The sequence below is a fragment of the Papilio machaon genome, chromosome 17 (assembly GCF_912999745.1).
Source record: "Papilio machaon chromosome 17, ilPapMach1.1, whole genome shotgun sequence".
In the NCBI taxonomy this organism is placed as follows: Eukaryota; Metazoa; Arthropoda; class Insecta; order Lepidoptera; family Papilionidae; genus Papilio; species Papilio machaon.
The window spans coordinates 1,591,290-1,608,001 of record NC_060002.1 but is presented as its reverse complement, the minus strand read 5'-3'; the positions used below and the strand labels follow the sequence as shown (position 1 = coordinate 1,608,001).

The 16,712-nt window shown below is 34.1% G+C and overlaps 1 protein-coding gene across 1 annotated transcript; it reads right to left on the bottom strand.

Annotated features, from left to right (window-relative positions):
• Positions 1–8,047: 8,047 nt before the first annotated feature.
• Positions 8,048–11,246, bottom strand: LOC123721877 (zinc carboxypeptidase-like). Its single transcript, XM_045681909.1, has 6 exons — positions 10,913–11,246; positions 10,364–10,751; positions 9,973–10,057; positions 9,068–9,270; positions 8,887–8,971; positions 8,048–8,353 (listed from the first exon to the last, which is right to left on the bottom strand). The coding sequence occupies exons 1-6, from the start codon at positions 11,206–11,208 to the stop codon at positions 8,094–8,096; spliced, it is 1,317 nt and encodes a 438-aa protein (XP_045537865.1). The 5' UTR covers positions 11,209–11,246; the 3' UTR covers positions 8,048–8,093.
• Positions 11,247–16,712: the final 5,466 nt, after the last annotated feature.

Here is a 16,712-nt window from a genome sequence, read left to right as displayed (position 1 = left end):
TCCATATTTTAATAGATCATTGTCCGTTCTAGTTTGTATAGCGGACGGATCTATTGTCGAGTGTATGATGAGTCGTATTAACGACCGGGGTCATTCAAATTCAGCCAATGTGATTATAATTGGCCAAACTATTATTATTTACTTAAACCTAATTTTGACAATATGACGTTATTACTTCAATAATCATTTTTGTATTAGAAAGCGGAAACTTTATTGTTCGGAATTAATAATAGATATTGTTGTAAACCACAGTATATAAATATACAGATGTTAAACATTTGAAACGGAACTTTAAATGCGATACCATTGTTTTGTCAAAATAAATGTATCATGATAAAAAAATAATAAGTTTTAAAACATTCATCGACAACTATAGGTGTGGATGTGTTGGGGGCGGGCGCTCGCTCAAACGATTGATTGGACGCTGTGAATGATATTTATTCGCTATAGTCAATCTGTAGTGATTACGATACATATTGGCCAGTGAAATTAGACTTTTTTTTATAGAGGGAAAAAATGCCTTAGGGCACCATCAGACATGGGAGCTACATGCCTGGTGTGTCGGGCTCAGGCTCATTGGTGTTCACCTAACCTAACATGAGTCCCGTTACCGACTAAAACAACCCTCTCTATGGACTTTTTGGTACTACCTTCCGGTATTACTTCGGAGGGGTGGTCTCAGCAATCATGCTTTCCCTTCTAGCTCTCTGCGCTTTTTAGCTCCTTGAGTCCATTGCATTGGCTCTTCGCCGTATTTGCTCAGCCCGCCGTACCTTCTTAAGTACGTACTGAGGCGGCGTATTCGCTAACTTTATAGTGAAATTAGACTTAAATTGTCTTTAATGTGTGTGTGTGTTATTAGTACAGAATGATGTATTAAAGAACCTAAGTACATTTTTCATGAAAAAGGTTTCCCTTTTTTAGCACTAGTTTAAAAATAACATTTTGAGCTCTGGCAAATCTTACAATTATTTTTAGATAAGATGCTTTTTATATTTATAATTTATGTTATAATAATAATAATAGCCTTTATTCCAACAATCTTGCAAATACAAATGTAGCATAAACAGTATTAATAATTGATACCAGATTAGAGATTGTGTTGCGTTTCCGCAAAGGCCTCCCCTAAAGCTTGCCACTCTCTATAATTTATGTTGCTCATGATTTAAATAACATGTTTTTCAGTTGTCTCAGTGTAGTAGTAAAAAATAATTAAACTGACCAATATTCATCGGTCGCACTATAGTGATTGATCCATTATTGATAAGAAATGCTCTTATTCCGAATGTAATTGATCGATACGGAGATAGGTTCAGCGCGCCGCGGCCGGTGGGGCTTTTTATTTTATTTACACCTTTTTGTTGAAAGTGCAACGTCAGCTAAATATAGCATAGTTTCACAGCTTTACTTATAGTAAAAAATAGGTATGTTATCTGATATTCACTTTAAAATACGATCTTGTTATTAAATTGACGGACCGAATGAAATTATTTGTTTGTTTTTAAATTACATAGATGGCGTTGTATAAAAAATTAAATTTAAATACGATTAATTTTCTTAATTACATTGGAAAAACTCAAGTCATATATTTGAAATCGACTACAAGAATATCTAGGTATTAGATAGAAAGAATGAGTTAAAAAATATTTATTTTCATATTCCCTAGATGGCGTTGTACTTAACTAAGCTAAATTTAAAATAAAAAAAAGTTAATATAAAAATCGATATTTTATCAGAAAATTTATTTGCGTGGTTTACGCGTGTAAATATTGTACGCTTTCTTTAAGGTTATGAAATAAATCAGAGCTATCTACAAAGGGACAGACTATACCAATGTTTATGTAACGATCGAATGTAAACGGTTACCGGCGCCATTAATAACAATTATCGTTTAAACATCTTTGTTTTCTCTCGTGAGTAGGCACATATTTTAGCGTACAATGGATTAGAGATGATTACTGACTGTATTTATAAACTTTGAACAATTCTGTTATTAAATAAAATCTAGTAATAAAAATACCCTATATTACCCGGGGATAGTATAGCTTCGCAACAGTAAATGTATTTTTCAAATCGGTTTAGTAGTTTCGCAGCATATTCAATACAAATAAAAAAAAACTAAATCATTCCTCTTTATAATATTAGATAAGCTGTTTAGGTATGATTTTCTTGTGTAATTTTCTGTCATGACAGGACTAACAGAGATAGTAGTGCATTTTGTCAGCAATTTTGATAACCTCACAAACAAAACACTATCTAGTAGTACTTGGGTTAGTAGTTATCCTCCCAGTATGTTTTTACTTATATAAAAACCAGATTTAGTTTTCTATCAACTACAGCAATGAATTGTACAGCGTGCCAGTACAAATTGCAACTAGAATAAAAAAAAAACAAACACGCACGAATTCGCCTTGAAACAAACTAGAAATTCAATTGCTATCCCGAATACGTTTTGAAATATTCGGTACGATTCTCACAAACAATGCAACTATATAACATATAGGCTATAGGTATACGCTGAAACAAATCTATATATATATAAAAGAAAGTCGTGTTAGTTATACCATTTATAACTCAAGAACGGCTGAATCGATTTGACTGAAAATTGGTGGTCAGGTAGCTTAGAACCAGGAAACGGACATAGGATAATTTTTACCCCGATTTCTATTTTTTATTCCGCGCGGACGGAGTCGCGGGTAAAAGCTAGTATGTTTTATTTACAAATACTAAACCCAAAAGTAAAGCTTCATAAATGTCACTCACTGGTGTTATCTTAAAATCCTACGCAATTCTACAGAAGTCAAGCGCGGTGTTAATTAAAATCCGTTGCCTACAAATCGAAAAGTCTCCACATTTGTTCTAAATTTGAAATTAGTTTTATCGGTTTGAAGTAAAAACACCACCTACTGACCTTTATAGATATAGACGGGTCACTACTTGGAAATGACAACCTTTGCTTCATTACGACTTGAAAGCGCATATATTTTACCGACGACAGTAAAGTAATTTTATCTCTATTATTAGATCGAATACTCACCAGTCACCCATTGCTACCAAATCAGATAGGCACAAAATATGACCTATCCATGTGAAGAGGTCAGTGGCGCCACCTTAGTTATATAAATAGTCCTTAGAAAACCTCATTCATATTGGTTTAATGGTTATCAAATATTCAGATTGTATTTTACTCTTACTAAATCTTCACTAAGAATCTCCATTAGTGACCATTTAACGATTCTGAGTATAGAAGATAATGACATTTTCAAAATACGTTTCACATTTGAACGTCATATTTGTAAGGAACCATTTGTTGGTTGTAAATCTATGCGCGGAAGCTTTACCACGGAATGGTTTGCGGTGGCGATGGCGTGCACGTCGGAACAGGGATTCGATTGAGTCGCTACCACGGGTTACGCATCACGCAATCTTGAGTAGGCTTAGGGATGTTAATGAGAAAAATATATCGATACTGAATATATTTTGCATATCGATATCGAAAAGTTGTATCGATATTGTACCATACCTATCCTAAACATATGAAAAATTACATGTGACAAGAATAATTTTAAATATAAATCGGAATGTACATCGCTAGGGTATAAAAAGTAATAGATGGATTGTGTGAAATGCGACATGATTCTGAAACTACAGGTTGATGATGATGAATGTAATATTTAATTTTACTAATGTTATAAATGCAATAGGTTAGATGGATGGATTGATGGATGGATGGATGTTTGTTTGAAGGTAGCTCCAGAACGGCTCAATAGATCTCCCTAAAATTGGTATACATGTAGATCATAGTCTGGAAGTATACATAGGTTAATAATTAAGTTTTTTTTTTAGTTAGCTAGTTACTAATATAGATAAACTCACCCGGTGCACCTGGAGGGGCTGCAGTTCGACTGCATGGCGGACGGTGACGAAGTGGCCCAGCGAGCTGCCGTCGATGTAAATATTTACACCGACGGTAGCAAAATTGAAGGCAAGGTCGGCGCGGCGTTATCTATCTGGGATGGCGCCGCGGAGACTCTCTGCCGGAAATTAAAACTGGGAAACTTCTGCACCGTATACCAGGCGGAACTGTTGGCCCTGCACGAGGCAACCCTGTTTGTAATGAAGAGCAACCGACGCTCGTTTGGTCTTCATTCCGACTCCAGGTCCGCCCTCGAAACGGTAGCAAAAGGCGATTCCCTCCATCCCCTAGCAGTGAAAGCGAGAGAGAATGTACGGAAGAGCAGAGAGCAAGGGAAGGATGTCAGATTATATTGGGTGAAAGCGCATGCCGGGGTGGAGGGAAACGAAAGGGCGGACGTACTTGCAAAGCAAGCTGCGGTCGGAATGAAGACCAAACCGAACTACGACAAGTGTCCCGTTTCATACGTCAAGCGGCAACTCCGATTGGAATCGCTTGAGGTATGGAACGGGCGCTACAGGGACGGGGAAACTGCCTCAACAACCAAGGTCTTCTTCCCAGACGTCGTACGCGCGTTCCCTGTGCTCAGAAAAATAGACCCGGATCAGGTACTTACCCAAGTTTTCACTGGGCACGGGGGGTTCTCCTCGTACTTGTGCAGGTTCCGCTGCAAGGAGAGCCCCTCGTGCATTTGCGATCCGGGTACCGAAGAGTCCGTGCTGCATCTTCTCACTGAGTGCCCGGTATCTGGTGCGATGAGGGCCGGCGCTGAAATAGAGATGGATAGTAAGATAAATTTGGAAACAATAAGTACATTAACACAAAATAGAAAAACAAGAGAAAGATTTTTACAATATTGCAAAGCGTCGGCCCTCCAAGCCATAAATAGGAATAAGACATAAAAATATAATTGACTCACATTCGTAGCTCTTAAGTATTTATTTTATATAGCCCTTTTGCCCTAGAATTAGTTTTTATTGCTTTTTAAACTGTAAATAGATATATATATAATTGTAATGTTATTTTATTGAAAATTTTAAACTGTACATAGATGTTTAATCGTAATATTTTATTGGTTTTATTTTATATTTTAGTAAATTATGTATATAGTAGTTAAGAGAACGAATGTGTTAGTAATCTAAGTTTTATGAAATGTTTTTTATACAAATAAATAAAGAAATAAAGAATATCCCGCACCCCAGGTCCCTGACCTTGATCATGTTAGGGGTACGAGAGGGCGGCATAGAGCCGCCCATAAAAATAAAAAAAAAAAAAAAATATAGATAAACTAGCTGTCGCCCGCGACTCCGTCCGCGCGCAGTTAAAAAAACCTAATAGCGATATGAAAAATAGATAGTATCTGATTCTCAGACCTATTGAATGACCTATTGAATATAAAATTTCATAATAATCGGTCAAGCCGTTTCGGAGGAGTTCAAGTTCGAACCCCGTGACACGAGAATTTTATATATTAGATAAAGGATAGAAAAAGCTGTAATCAGAGAACAGATAAGAAAAAAATCAACTATAATAAAGATTCATAAAATAGTTAATATTTCTTACTCAGTCCTTGCATAAGCGAGCCTACTGTAGGCGTCGGTAAGCACGCGATCTCCCTATATCAATATATCCCTTCCCACGTATTTTCTATCACTTTACGCTGGTCAATAAGGCGTTAAACTGATCGAGAAATTAATGGTTTTGTTACTTTGATAACTTAATTTACATTATTTGTACACACCTGGTGAACGTTCATTCTTAATACAATATTATATTAAATTATAAAATTCGGAATAAATGTTTCTGTTTTTAAATGGATCGTATCTTCTTAACAATGATTAACAATGGTTAATTTTGTATCGTTTGCCACTTTAAGAATATATACAACATAACATTTGAAAAAATTTGCATTAAAGTCTTCTATGGACTCCAAGGAGTCTATCTGGATCACTTTGAGAATCAGTCTTCTAGATGATTAATCTAAAATATTCTAAAGTTATCTAAGAGCTTTGAACTACGGAAGTTAATAATGCATACATTACCAATATCTGTTTGCGGTTTACCTATTTCCTTAGCCACATCTTCATGTAGAATGGAGTGGTCTTTAGGTTTCTCTCATAATGTAACTAGAACTTCTGACAATAATAAATTGAACGTGATATATTTTGTTAAATTTATAATATTACGATTTTAAAGGTACGATTTTACCTTTTTTTTACTTTCGTTCAACTCAGTCACTAGATTCAAGGTTTATTTTTTTAAAATAAGAAACACATCAAAATGCTTGTTACTAAAATTATTTTCAAATTTTAGATAGATTTTGTGACATTAAATGAAAATGTACGAAGCTGCCATAAAGATTCGCCATTGACTGCAATTCGTCAATTTTGATCAAAATGAAAAGATTTAAGTCAGACAAAATTAAAGGTATCAGTTGTAACAATAGGTGCTAATAAAAAGTAAAACAATTAACGGTGAACAATAGTAAGATCTGTATACCATTTCAATAACAATCAAATTTGCACTTTAACCTTTAGTCTATAGAGCTTAAATTAAAAACATAACAAAAACTCGAATTTTAAACATGGAAAGTTCTAGAAATACGAATAAAGCCGGTGTGTCGAGCATTCAAAATAATTAATTTCCACCAAATCCATTACCGTTGAGTGCCCTACCGTGAAACTGTTGGGTTAACAATAACTGTGTACCGACTCTTTAATAATCACACTTTATAAATTCAATGCATTGTTATTTCATATTATAAAGCATTGCCTTAATTAGCAATTCCTTTAAGCTATTTGGTTACTCTTCTCAATATGAGTTTTTAATTAACAACGTTTGTAACAACGCCTGGAAAAGGCAAAAAATTTCGAAATAAATAATTAAATGCACCCATGGTTTTTGCGCTTCTACCTGCCTATAACAATTATTTTATAGAATGAGTTATCACCAATGTTATAGCTTCACAAGGAACTTGTTGCAGTTGGAAAATATGTAAACTAACGAGAGAGAGAGCGTCAGCTGCACGGATTAATGGACGACTTTCGAAAGAAATTAGAAAATTTTTGTTCACTGAGAACCCTTAAAACTTGTAAACCTGTATTCAAAACTTGTACAATTTACTATAAAGTTGCCACTCGAAATAAATATCGATAAAAACACTTAAATTTTTTATTTTGATCCTGCAATTTTACTTATAAATTGTACGATTTGTATGCTATTGAGGCTTTATAATTTGATCAAAGTACAATACGTAGAATTTCTATTAGTTTTACTTTGAACACAACTTGTTTGTAAATAACTTGCAAGGAATCCGTGCGTAGTTCCGAGTGGCCGGGGGCGAGCGCATCAAAGCGCCATGATCGCGATAACTCGACCACTAGCCGTGGTCCTGTGAATACCTTTATACAAAAGTGAACAATCAAAAAGAAATGAATTTCACATTCAAAAGATGAAAAAAAAAAATGTATAGAAGTTTTGAATGGCATGAAATAATGCCAGATCGTTCAAACTGTAGTAATAAATAAACAACACCAGATATTAAAGAGTACGACTAAAAAATGACAAACCCCAGAAAGAAAATGGATTGTGTTAAGACTTCAAAGTAGGTTATAAAGTCACTGTCTATATGAAGTAATCATAGGCGACAGTTATAGCAAAGTTAGGTTAAAATTTGCCGTATCATCTTGCATGAACTTGTTCTTTCTCGTTGACCGCTCTCATATAGCCTAATGGCCGTCGGCTGAATCTTCACATGGTGTTTTGCAGCGGTCGTAGTGAATACAAGTCCACTAAAGTTTAATAGCAAAAGTGGCTGTAGTGCTTTAATATTATTTGTATCCAAATTTTTATAATACACTTTTATGTGTTTAATAACGAATCTAGCTACTAACTCAGATGCAAACAAATTTAAATAAATAAATACATGAAGAGTTAAACACTTAGAAATCTGTTGCATAGTATTAGGATAGCATCACACTAACCATTTGAAACACGTTGTTGATTCTTTAGTACATTTAGGTAAATATTGTGATAGAACAAAACTGCTCTTCTAATTTTAGGTAGTCATTACATCGTCTACAGCTCTACAGTATTTGTAAGTTCTATGAGCCATATAAAATAATCTTTCGGTTAATAATTATTAATTCTTTATTTTAACATTTAGGAATATCCTTAATTAACAAACGTAAATTGAAACCAAAGCTGTTAACATTAATAAACTGGCTTTAAGACCGGACGCGCTACTCATATATCCAAATCGTTTCGCTTGATGGATCAGTTCGATTACGGAATCCATAACTTCCTCATTGTTGGGTAGGATTTGATTTTCCGGCAAAAGGAATCCATAGGTTCCATTATCACGTAACTCGTAACAATATACTAGAGGTACTTGAAGTTGTTCTTTGACCCAGTCAATACTGCCGCCTGTCGCAAGGTCTGTAAATGTAATCAACAATTGTTAAATATTCTTACCCTTAACATACATATATGGGCATTTTAAAATTCATTAAATAAATCCGGTATTAAGTCATCATCAACTATGTCAACTGCATATTTCATAAAACATGGCTGCAACAACAACATCCGTTGCAAGAATGTACCAGGTCGATCGATGAAATACCACGACGATACAATAGAGGGACGTGTAGTAGAAGTCATTCCTCGTTTCGTCAGATAAGTGTGCGTGCTGAAGGCGTAATTTTAGTCTTCTTTCCTTCCCAGTCTTTATAAGGAAAGAATTGGAAGGGGAAGTAAGCGGATTCGACGGACAATACGACGCATAGAAAAGGGAAATCTTTCAGTTTGTCCCCTCCGGCAACCCATCTGCAATTGCGGATGTTAATTGACAGCGGTCGTTTCATTATTTTGGCGAATTCAGGTGGATTGCTCGTTTGCCACCCTATAAAATATAGTAATTTCTTCTAGAGTAAAAAATAAATAAAATAAAGTGATGATGATGGTGTACTTACAGATAGCTTCAGCTATATTTCCTGTAACATATTTTGTGCCGTGCCTAACTGATAAGGCACCCATTGCCCTTCTTCCAATATTCATCTGGAATAAATAATATTGTAAAATTTTCATGATTTAATTTTTTTTACGTTCAATATATATAATAATAAGGCTGATTGCAAGAAATTTTAAACTTACTGCATCATGGTAATTTGCTAGAGGCTCAGTTGTATTTCCAAATGGTAGCAAAAGAAGATGCCCGAAAGAATGGAAGGAAAGGTACAGATCTATTTTGCCTTGTAGTGTTAAAAGGTATGAAGAAAGGCTTCGTGATTCCGGTTCTGAGAATGGTCCAAGACCGGCGTAATCGTCTCTTGCGGGATTACTACTTGATCCGTGAACTGTAAACATAGAAAACTTTAAGGTAGGATCTTTATAGCCACTTTTAAACACATCATTTATTATTTCATACAAAAGTCTCGTCTCTCCTTTATTCATTTCTTATTTCAAAATTCGTTCATCCCTTCATTCGATTCTTTTTTTCTTTACTTACGACACACGACACTTAAAGATTCCAGCTACCTACTTACTAATCTGTACTGATTGCGAAGATACTTCGTAAATATAATATTTATGACTTTATCACAACTTATCAGGTAGACATATCGTAAAAATGACAAATTACAGTACATGCATTTTTAAAATTAATTAATCATTTTCATATTTGGAATGTTATTGTTTATTACTCGTTAATTTACCTTTGTTTGTTTTGGTATATAACATTTTGGTCGTAGTGGTTGTAACAGTATACGGATAATTTTAAATGTTACATGAAATTAACTTCAGTATCATTTCTAATGATAGCCATTTTATTACGAATCTCAAGAAATTATCTAATATATAAAATTCTCGTGTCGCGGTGTTTGTGGTTAAACTCCTCCGAAACGGCTTGACCGATTCTCATGAAATTTTGTGAGCATATTAAGTAGGTCTGAGAATCGGCCAACATCAATTTTTCATACCCCCCCCCCCCTATTTAGTTTTTTTCAAATGCGCGCGGACGGAGTCGCGGGCGACAGCTAGTAAATAATAAAAAAACATACCTAGCCAATTGTTGTTCCAGTTTCTATTCAAATCGACACCGTAATTATTGCCTATAGGTCTGCGATTCTTACGCCACATTCTGTTCTGTAAAAATATTGGACATTTTCTTAGAATCTTAAAAATGTTTATTCAAGATAATTTGTTTTGAAAATTATAATATTTGTAGTCGCGAAGGCTTTCTGACTATCAATAGTCTTAAACAAACTTGGTGTAAACTTCTCAAGACTTCAAATACTTGATTATGAAAATGTATTTAGATACTTTGATAATTTCATCCTAAAATTAATTATTAAATTAAATTAAATCTTCTACCAACTTTTCTACTAAACTTGTAATTCGTTTAATATTTTAGGGCCAAACAATGTCAGCAATTGAAAAATCAAATCTTACCACTTCATGACTGAAAATGTAACCATCAGGGTTGGTAACTGGGAATATGTACCAATCGAAATCAGCAGCAGCCGCCCTGGTTTCTCTATCACTGCTCGTAAGTAATTGGTCAATAATGTAGCAAACAGCTGTTGGTGATATCCATTCTCTAGCGTGGATACCACCTTCTAGAACTATCGCTCTTCTTCCAGATCCGTGTGATATTTTGATGCCTTTTATATCACGACCCTCTAAGGATCGTCCACCTACTACAGCTGTTACAACGGAGTATGAAGATACCAAATCATCTAACCAAGAATTGATACTATCCATGTCATAATATCTGGTCCATGTCATGTTTCTGAGATTGTTCCTTGTATAAGTTGCGACATTTTCTTTATCTATTATCCTACAAAATTTAGAACAATATTAGCACCTCTCAATTTATTCGAACAAAGTAGACATTTAATATAATATTTAAGTGAAATTTAAATAAAATTATCAGGTATTTCTACTTCCAAGACAGCGGTGGAAAATTCCTAAGTAAATGATACAAAATTAAGAACTTACTTTTGAATATTAGGTTGTGTAATAACAAAATCAATGTTATTTTGATTCAGGAAACTTTCCAACTGACTCTTGTCTTGAGGACTTGATAGGATGCTTACATATTCCGAAACCACTGCAGGGTCTTTCCAAAAATCGTATTTATCTTCATTATTTCGTAACTCTTGGAGTACTGAGATTTGATGTTCATTTTTAGGAAATATCTTGTATAGAGAGTAATTATCAAAGCGAACCTTTTCACTAGATGCAAAAGCAACTAGCAAAATAAATTTTATAACAAGTATCTTCATTTCTCCCATTATACACTTCTGATAGACACAACTAATTTACTAATAATAACCGCGCTTTAAAATGATATCAATTCGCTCAAGGTTGTGATAAAAGATAATATAAATGGATTACGGATTTAAAAAAAATTATGACCTTACTCATTAAGTCAAAAGCGTCTGTGGCGCAGTTGTTTAGCGCTTGACAGAACCGGACCGAAATCTAAACGTCTAGATTCGAACCCTGCTGTGCATATTGCTTTTCGATTTACAAATTTCATTTGTAAAATCTGACGTTCTTAAGGTGAAGGTATCGTGAAGTAATCTGCACATATCGGTAAAGAAATTCCAAGATATGTGTAAAGGCAACAAACCTACCCTTATCCAGCGTGTTGTTTACTATAATCTGTAGTATCGCCTAGATAAGACTAACTTGAATAGGCTCTGAATCCCTAGGTTAGGACAAGTATGAGCTAACGACAACAATGCATTAAGTATTATATATTAAAGGTTAAAGCAATGACAATATAGTTTTTCAAATCATCCGTTTGTAGTATGTAGGTAGAGTATACAAAAAAAAGTTTATTTAAAACAATGAAATTGTTTAATTAAAAAGTATCGTGTACTAAATTAAATTGTTCGTCCATTTGGGAATAGAGATTTATATGTTACAAATCTACATTGATATACTTTACGCTTATCGTCGTTCTGTCTATAAACTGTTTTCAAATCTTGGCCGCTTTCCAAACTACGAACTGCGGTATATATTATTTAGTCTTACGATTTAAGCCATGCAATTTGACTTAACCTAAGTATACTACCATTTTATCGACATTTTTATTAGACATACTGTTACTGTTCTACACAGAAACCAATCTAAATGCATTATACTTACTAATATTATAAATGCGAAATTAACTCTGTCACGCATTCACGCCAAAACTACAGCAATGATTTAAATGAAATCTGGCAGACAGATAATCTGAGAACATAGGCTAATTTTTAATTCGAAAATAGGATTGGAAGGAAAAGAAAAGTTTCTATGGAAAAACTTTTATAGGTTTTTGACAAAAGAGAAAATATTATAGCTATTCTTATTTTACATTTACGGAGATATTACAAAATGGTATCCAAAGACACTATTCCAAGCCGTACGAAGGCGCGGACACAGCTAATTTGACTAATAAATGCGAATGTTTGGATGAATGGATGGATGGATGTTTGTTTGAAGATATCTCCAGAACGGCTGCATGGATCTCGCTGAACTTTGGCATGGATATTGAACATAGTCTGGAAGAATACATAGGCTACTTATCACTTTTTTTTAATTCCGCGCAGACGGAGTCGCGTGCGACTGCTAACTTATAATTGTGTTATCTATTATACAAAATAGCCGACTTCAAAACAAAAAAAAACTATCTCAAACAAAATGCGCTCAAAAGTAACTTAAAAAAAAAACAATTTCAAACAAAATGCACTCAAAAGTAACATAAAAAAACAATTTCAAACAAAATGCATTCAAAAGTACCATAAAAAACAATCTCAAACAAAATACACTAAAAAGAAACAAAATAATGTCATGAAAACTTCTTTCTTTCTTTCTTCTCTCTTTCAAAAACCCTCTAAACTCTAAAGAAAGTTCTCTTCTTTCTTGTAACATGTCTATATTGTATAATTATTGTTATTTCGCAGTCGGTGTCGGCCGAAGTAAATAGGTGACATTTTATATTTGAGATGTATTAGACATCATCATCATCAGCTCACTATATGTCCCCACCGAGGGGCTCGGAGCCTACCCCAAGTTAGGGGTGACTAGGCCATAGTCAACCACGCTGGCCAAGTGCGGGTTGGTTGACTTCACACATATCATTGAATTTCTTCTCAGATATGTGCAGGTTGCATCACGATGTTTTCCTTCACCGTAAGAACGTCGGATAAATGTACATATGTTAATCGAAAATCGAAAAACACATTGGTACACGGCGGGATTCGAACCCAGGACCTGCAGATTGCAAGTCAAGTGCTGAAACCCCTGAGCCACCGACGCTCTTTAGTACGTACGTCTCGACGTATTAGACATACTTACGTTTATGTCCCTACTTAGGCCGAAACCGACTCCAAAATAACAATAATTATACAATATAGACATGTTACAAGAAAGAAGAGAACTTTCTTTAGAGTTTAGAGGGTTTTTGAAAGAGAGAAGAAAGAAAGAAAGAAGTTTTCATGACATTATTTTGTTTCTTTTTAGTGTATTTTGTTTGAGATTGTTTTTTATGGTACTTTTGAATGCATTTTGTTTGAAATTGTTTTTTTATGTTACTTTTGAGTGCATTTTGTTTGAAATTGTTTTTTTTTTAAGTTACTTTTGAGCGCATTTTGTTTGAGATAGTTTTTTTTTGTTTTGAAGTCGGCTATTTTTTTTCTTAAAATGTTTGTTTTATTTCTCAATTTTTAGTGAATTTGAAGTTTAATTACAAATTTCCTTAATACGTATAAGGACATAAATAAGACAAATAAAGAAAAGGACTTTCCTAATTAATATGTGTGTACAATTCAAAAATTAATTTAGAATACACCAGATAACCACTTATCCTTTAAACAATGAAATAATTATCAAAATCGTTATACAAATTGAAAATTAACGAACTAATACATCGTAGCGTGCCTTTAATTTTGTCCAGCCGCGCGCCGCAGTAGCATTTTTCGAATGCGCGTAGTTTTTAATAATTTAATATCTTCCAAACTATTGATCAGAATTACATAGTTTAAAGGCTAATGTAATCTGCATTTAATACTCTAGCCATCAAACATATTTATTTGGATAAGGATTCATATCGAATATAATATAATAGCGCCGTAAGCTTACGACGCTGTTTTTCGTGTGCAATTTAATCGAAGTTTGTTCATAATAACATGGTTTTTGTGAGACATCCATAGATGATAGATATATGCCACCTGAGACTTTTATTTAGCAAATTTAAGGATCTATAATTACTCGATACATCATTTTAATGTAGGTCATATAGTTTGACCTACGTAAGCCCAGAAAGCAAATTTGTGCTATTCATTGTAACGCGATGTAGCATTTTTCGTTTCCGCGTAATTTTATTCTTACGATATCTCCTAAACTATTAGACAGAATGATATAGTTTCAATTGCAAATATAATCTACATTAAATTCTCTTGATAATGAACATATTTAATTACATAAGGGTTAATACTGAACTTGAATAATAGCGTCGGAAATAGGGCATGAATTTAATTAATGTTTCTAAAGAAAAAAATGGTTATTGTGAGAAAACTATAAAAGATAGATATATGCTATCGCGGACTTTTATTTAGCACATTTAAAGAGCTACAATTCGCCATACATCATTTTTATGTAGGTCCTATAGTTTAGCCTACGTAAGCGCTGAAAGCAAAAATGTCCCTAATTTCCGCAACAAATTTTGAAGCTATATTCAAAATCTACTAGTCTTCTAGTTATTTAAAAAAAAAAAACAAAAAAATGGGACCCACCTGCAAGCACTTCCTTTCGATTAAAATAATTTTTATCAAAATCGGACCACCAGGAGCCGAGTTTCGCGGTAACACACATAAAAAAAAAAAAAAAAAAACAGTCGAATTGATAACCTCCTTCTTTTTGAAGTCGGCTAAAAATTACCATGTCACAATGTTAGTTACCGTACTCCTCCGAAAAGGCTTGACCGATTTTTACCAAATTTTATATGCGTATTCAGTAGGTCTGAGAATCGGCTACTATCTATTTTTCATACCCCTATTAAGTTTTTTTTTTAACTGCGCGCAGACGGAGTCGCGGGCTACAGGTAGTATGTATATAATTTAAAGATTATAAACTATAGTTCATTTGTTTCCATCACTATGACATAAGAAACATTTTCAACAATTGCTATTATTGTGCAAAGTTGGAGAAGAAATAGATTTTCACGAATGGAAATATTTACTGACCTAATCTTAGTTTACTTCTTCAATATCGATGTTAAACGTGGCGATAACAAGATATACTTATAAAGTACTTAATAATTATCAATAAATAATAAATACAAATGGTTTACTAAGATTATTTCGACATCAGTAATTGACACTATAATCTTGAACGATTACGAATTAAAACATTTCGTGATATCAAAAATTTCATCAAAGAAATGATACTTAATTTGTGGCGTTTCCCCACTGCGCATGCTAACTGCGCATGTCCGATGATAGGCGGATAATATGTCATTCAGTTAGAACTCGACAGCTAGCTAGTAAGGTGATGCTATGTATATATATGTAAATAAAGCATTGGAACAAATGTGTCTTTAGTGGTGACCCCGACGTGATATTCTAAACTACTGAACCGATTTTTTGTCTGAAAAAGGAGTCAGTGCGAGCGAATATACCGAGGTCCGACCGGAGCTACTCAAGGTCAGGCAATTTCTCAAGAAGCCTTCCTGCATTGCCTACGCCTGGAAGCTTCGGGCCCGTTAACGGCATCTTGCCGCCCGCCCAGTAAACCTATAAGGCTTATTTGTATACGATTTGAAGACATTCATCCGTATAAAGATATCATCATCCATGAAATATATGTGTTTCAAGAACAGCAAAATCGAGAATAGCGTAAATGCGTGAAAAAAGTGTGTCAGACAATGTCATTTGCGTAAGCTGCAAGTAAGCTTAAGCATCGAGCATATTATTTTTGGGTTGAAAAAAAACCGCCATGACATGTTAATATTGCATTGACGCTAGCGCCAGAGGAGTTAGCGACGAGTTACGAAAGCTTCGAAGTTGACATATCCCGGAAAAGACTTTTATCTTCGTTTATAATTTGTCAAAAATCAAACTCATGTCAGAGAGTAAGGAGGTTTAGAGTGTATAAATATAGCAACTATTTATATTGTTTCAAGAATCCTGTATATGTTTGTGCGATGAGTTTATATTTTTGTGTAAATAATTTTAGCCGGTGTATTATTTGTTTTCGCAATTGTTAATTCTTTTATATCGCAAAGGTTGCGATAATAGAGTAATAATATATTTTCTTTAATTAGCCTTGGAGTACGTAGAAGGGACAGTGTCGTATCCTTTCAACTGTGATACAGTGTCTTGGTTACTTCTGAATAATTGAAATTGTAATTATTATTTTTTACATTGGGTGTGTTGTATTGATATGCATATTATCTATATGTTATTTTTATTTTGTATTGTACATTAATATTACACAGCTTTGCGCAACGGTGGCAACGCCTGTTTCCCTTTCTACTTCACTACTCACTTATACATATATTACAGCGTTTTTTTTTTTTTCTCTTCTTTGATTATTTTTGCATTTAGTATCATGGCGACTCCAGAAGAGCAAATCCATCTTCTTCAGGAACAATTGAAATTACTGCAAGCAAATGATAAACAAGTCATGGCTGCGTCGGCGAAATTACCACCATTTTGGACTGACAAGCCTTCTGTATGGTTCGGGCAAGTTGAAGCACAATTTGAGATTTCCGGTATAACACAGGAAATTTATTTATTTATTTTAGTAC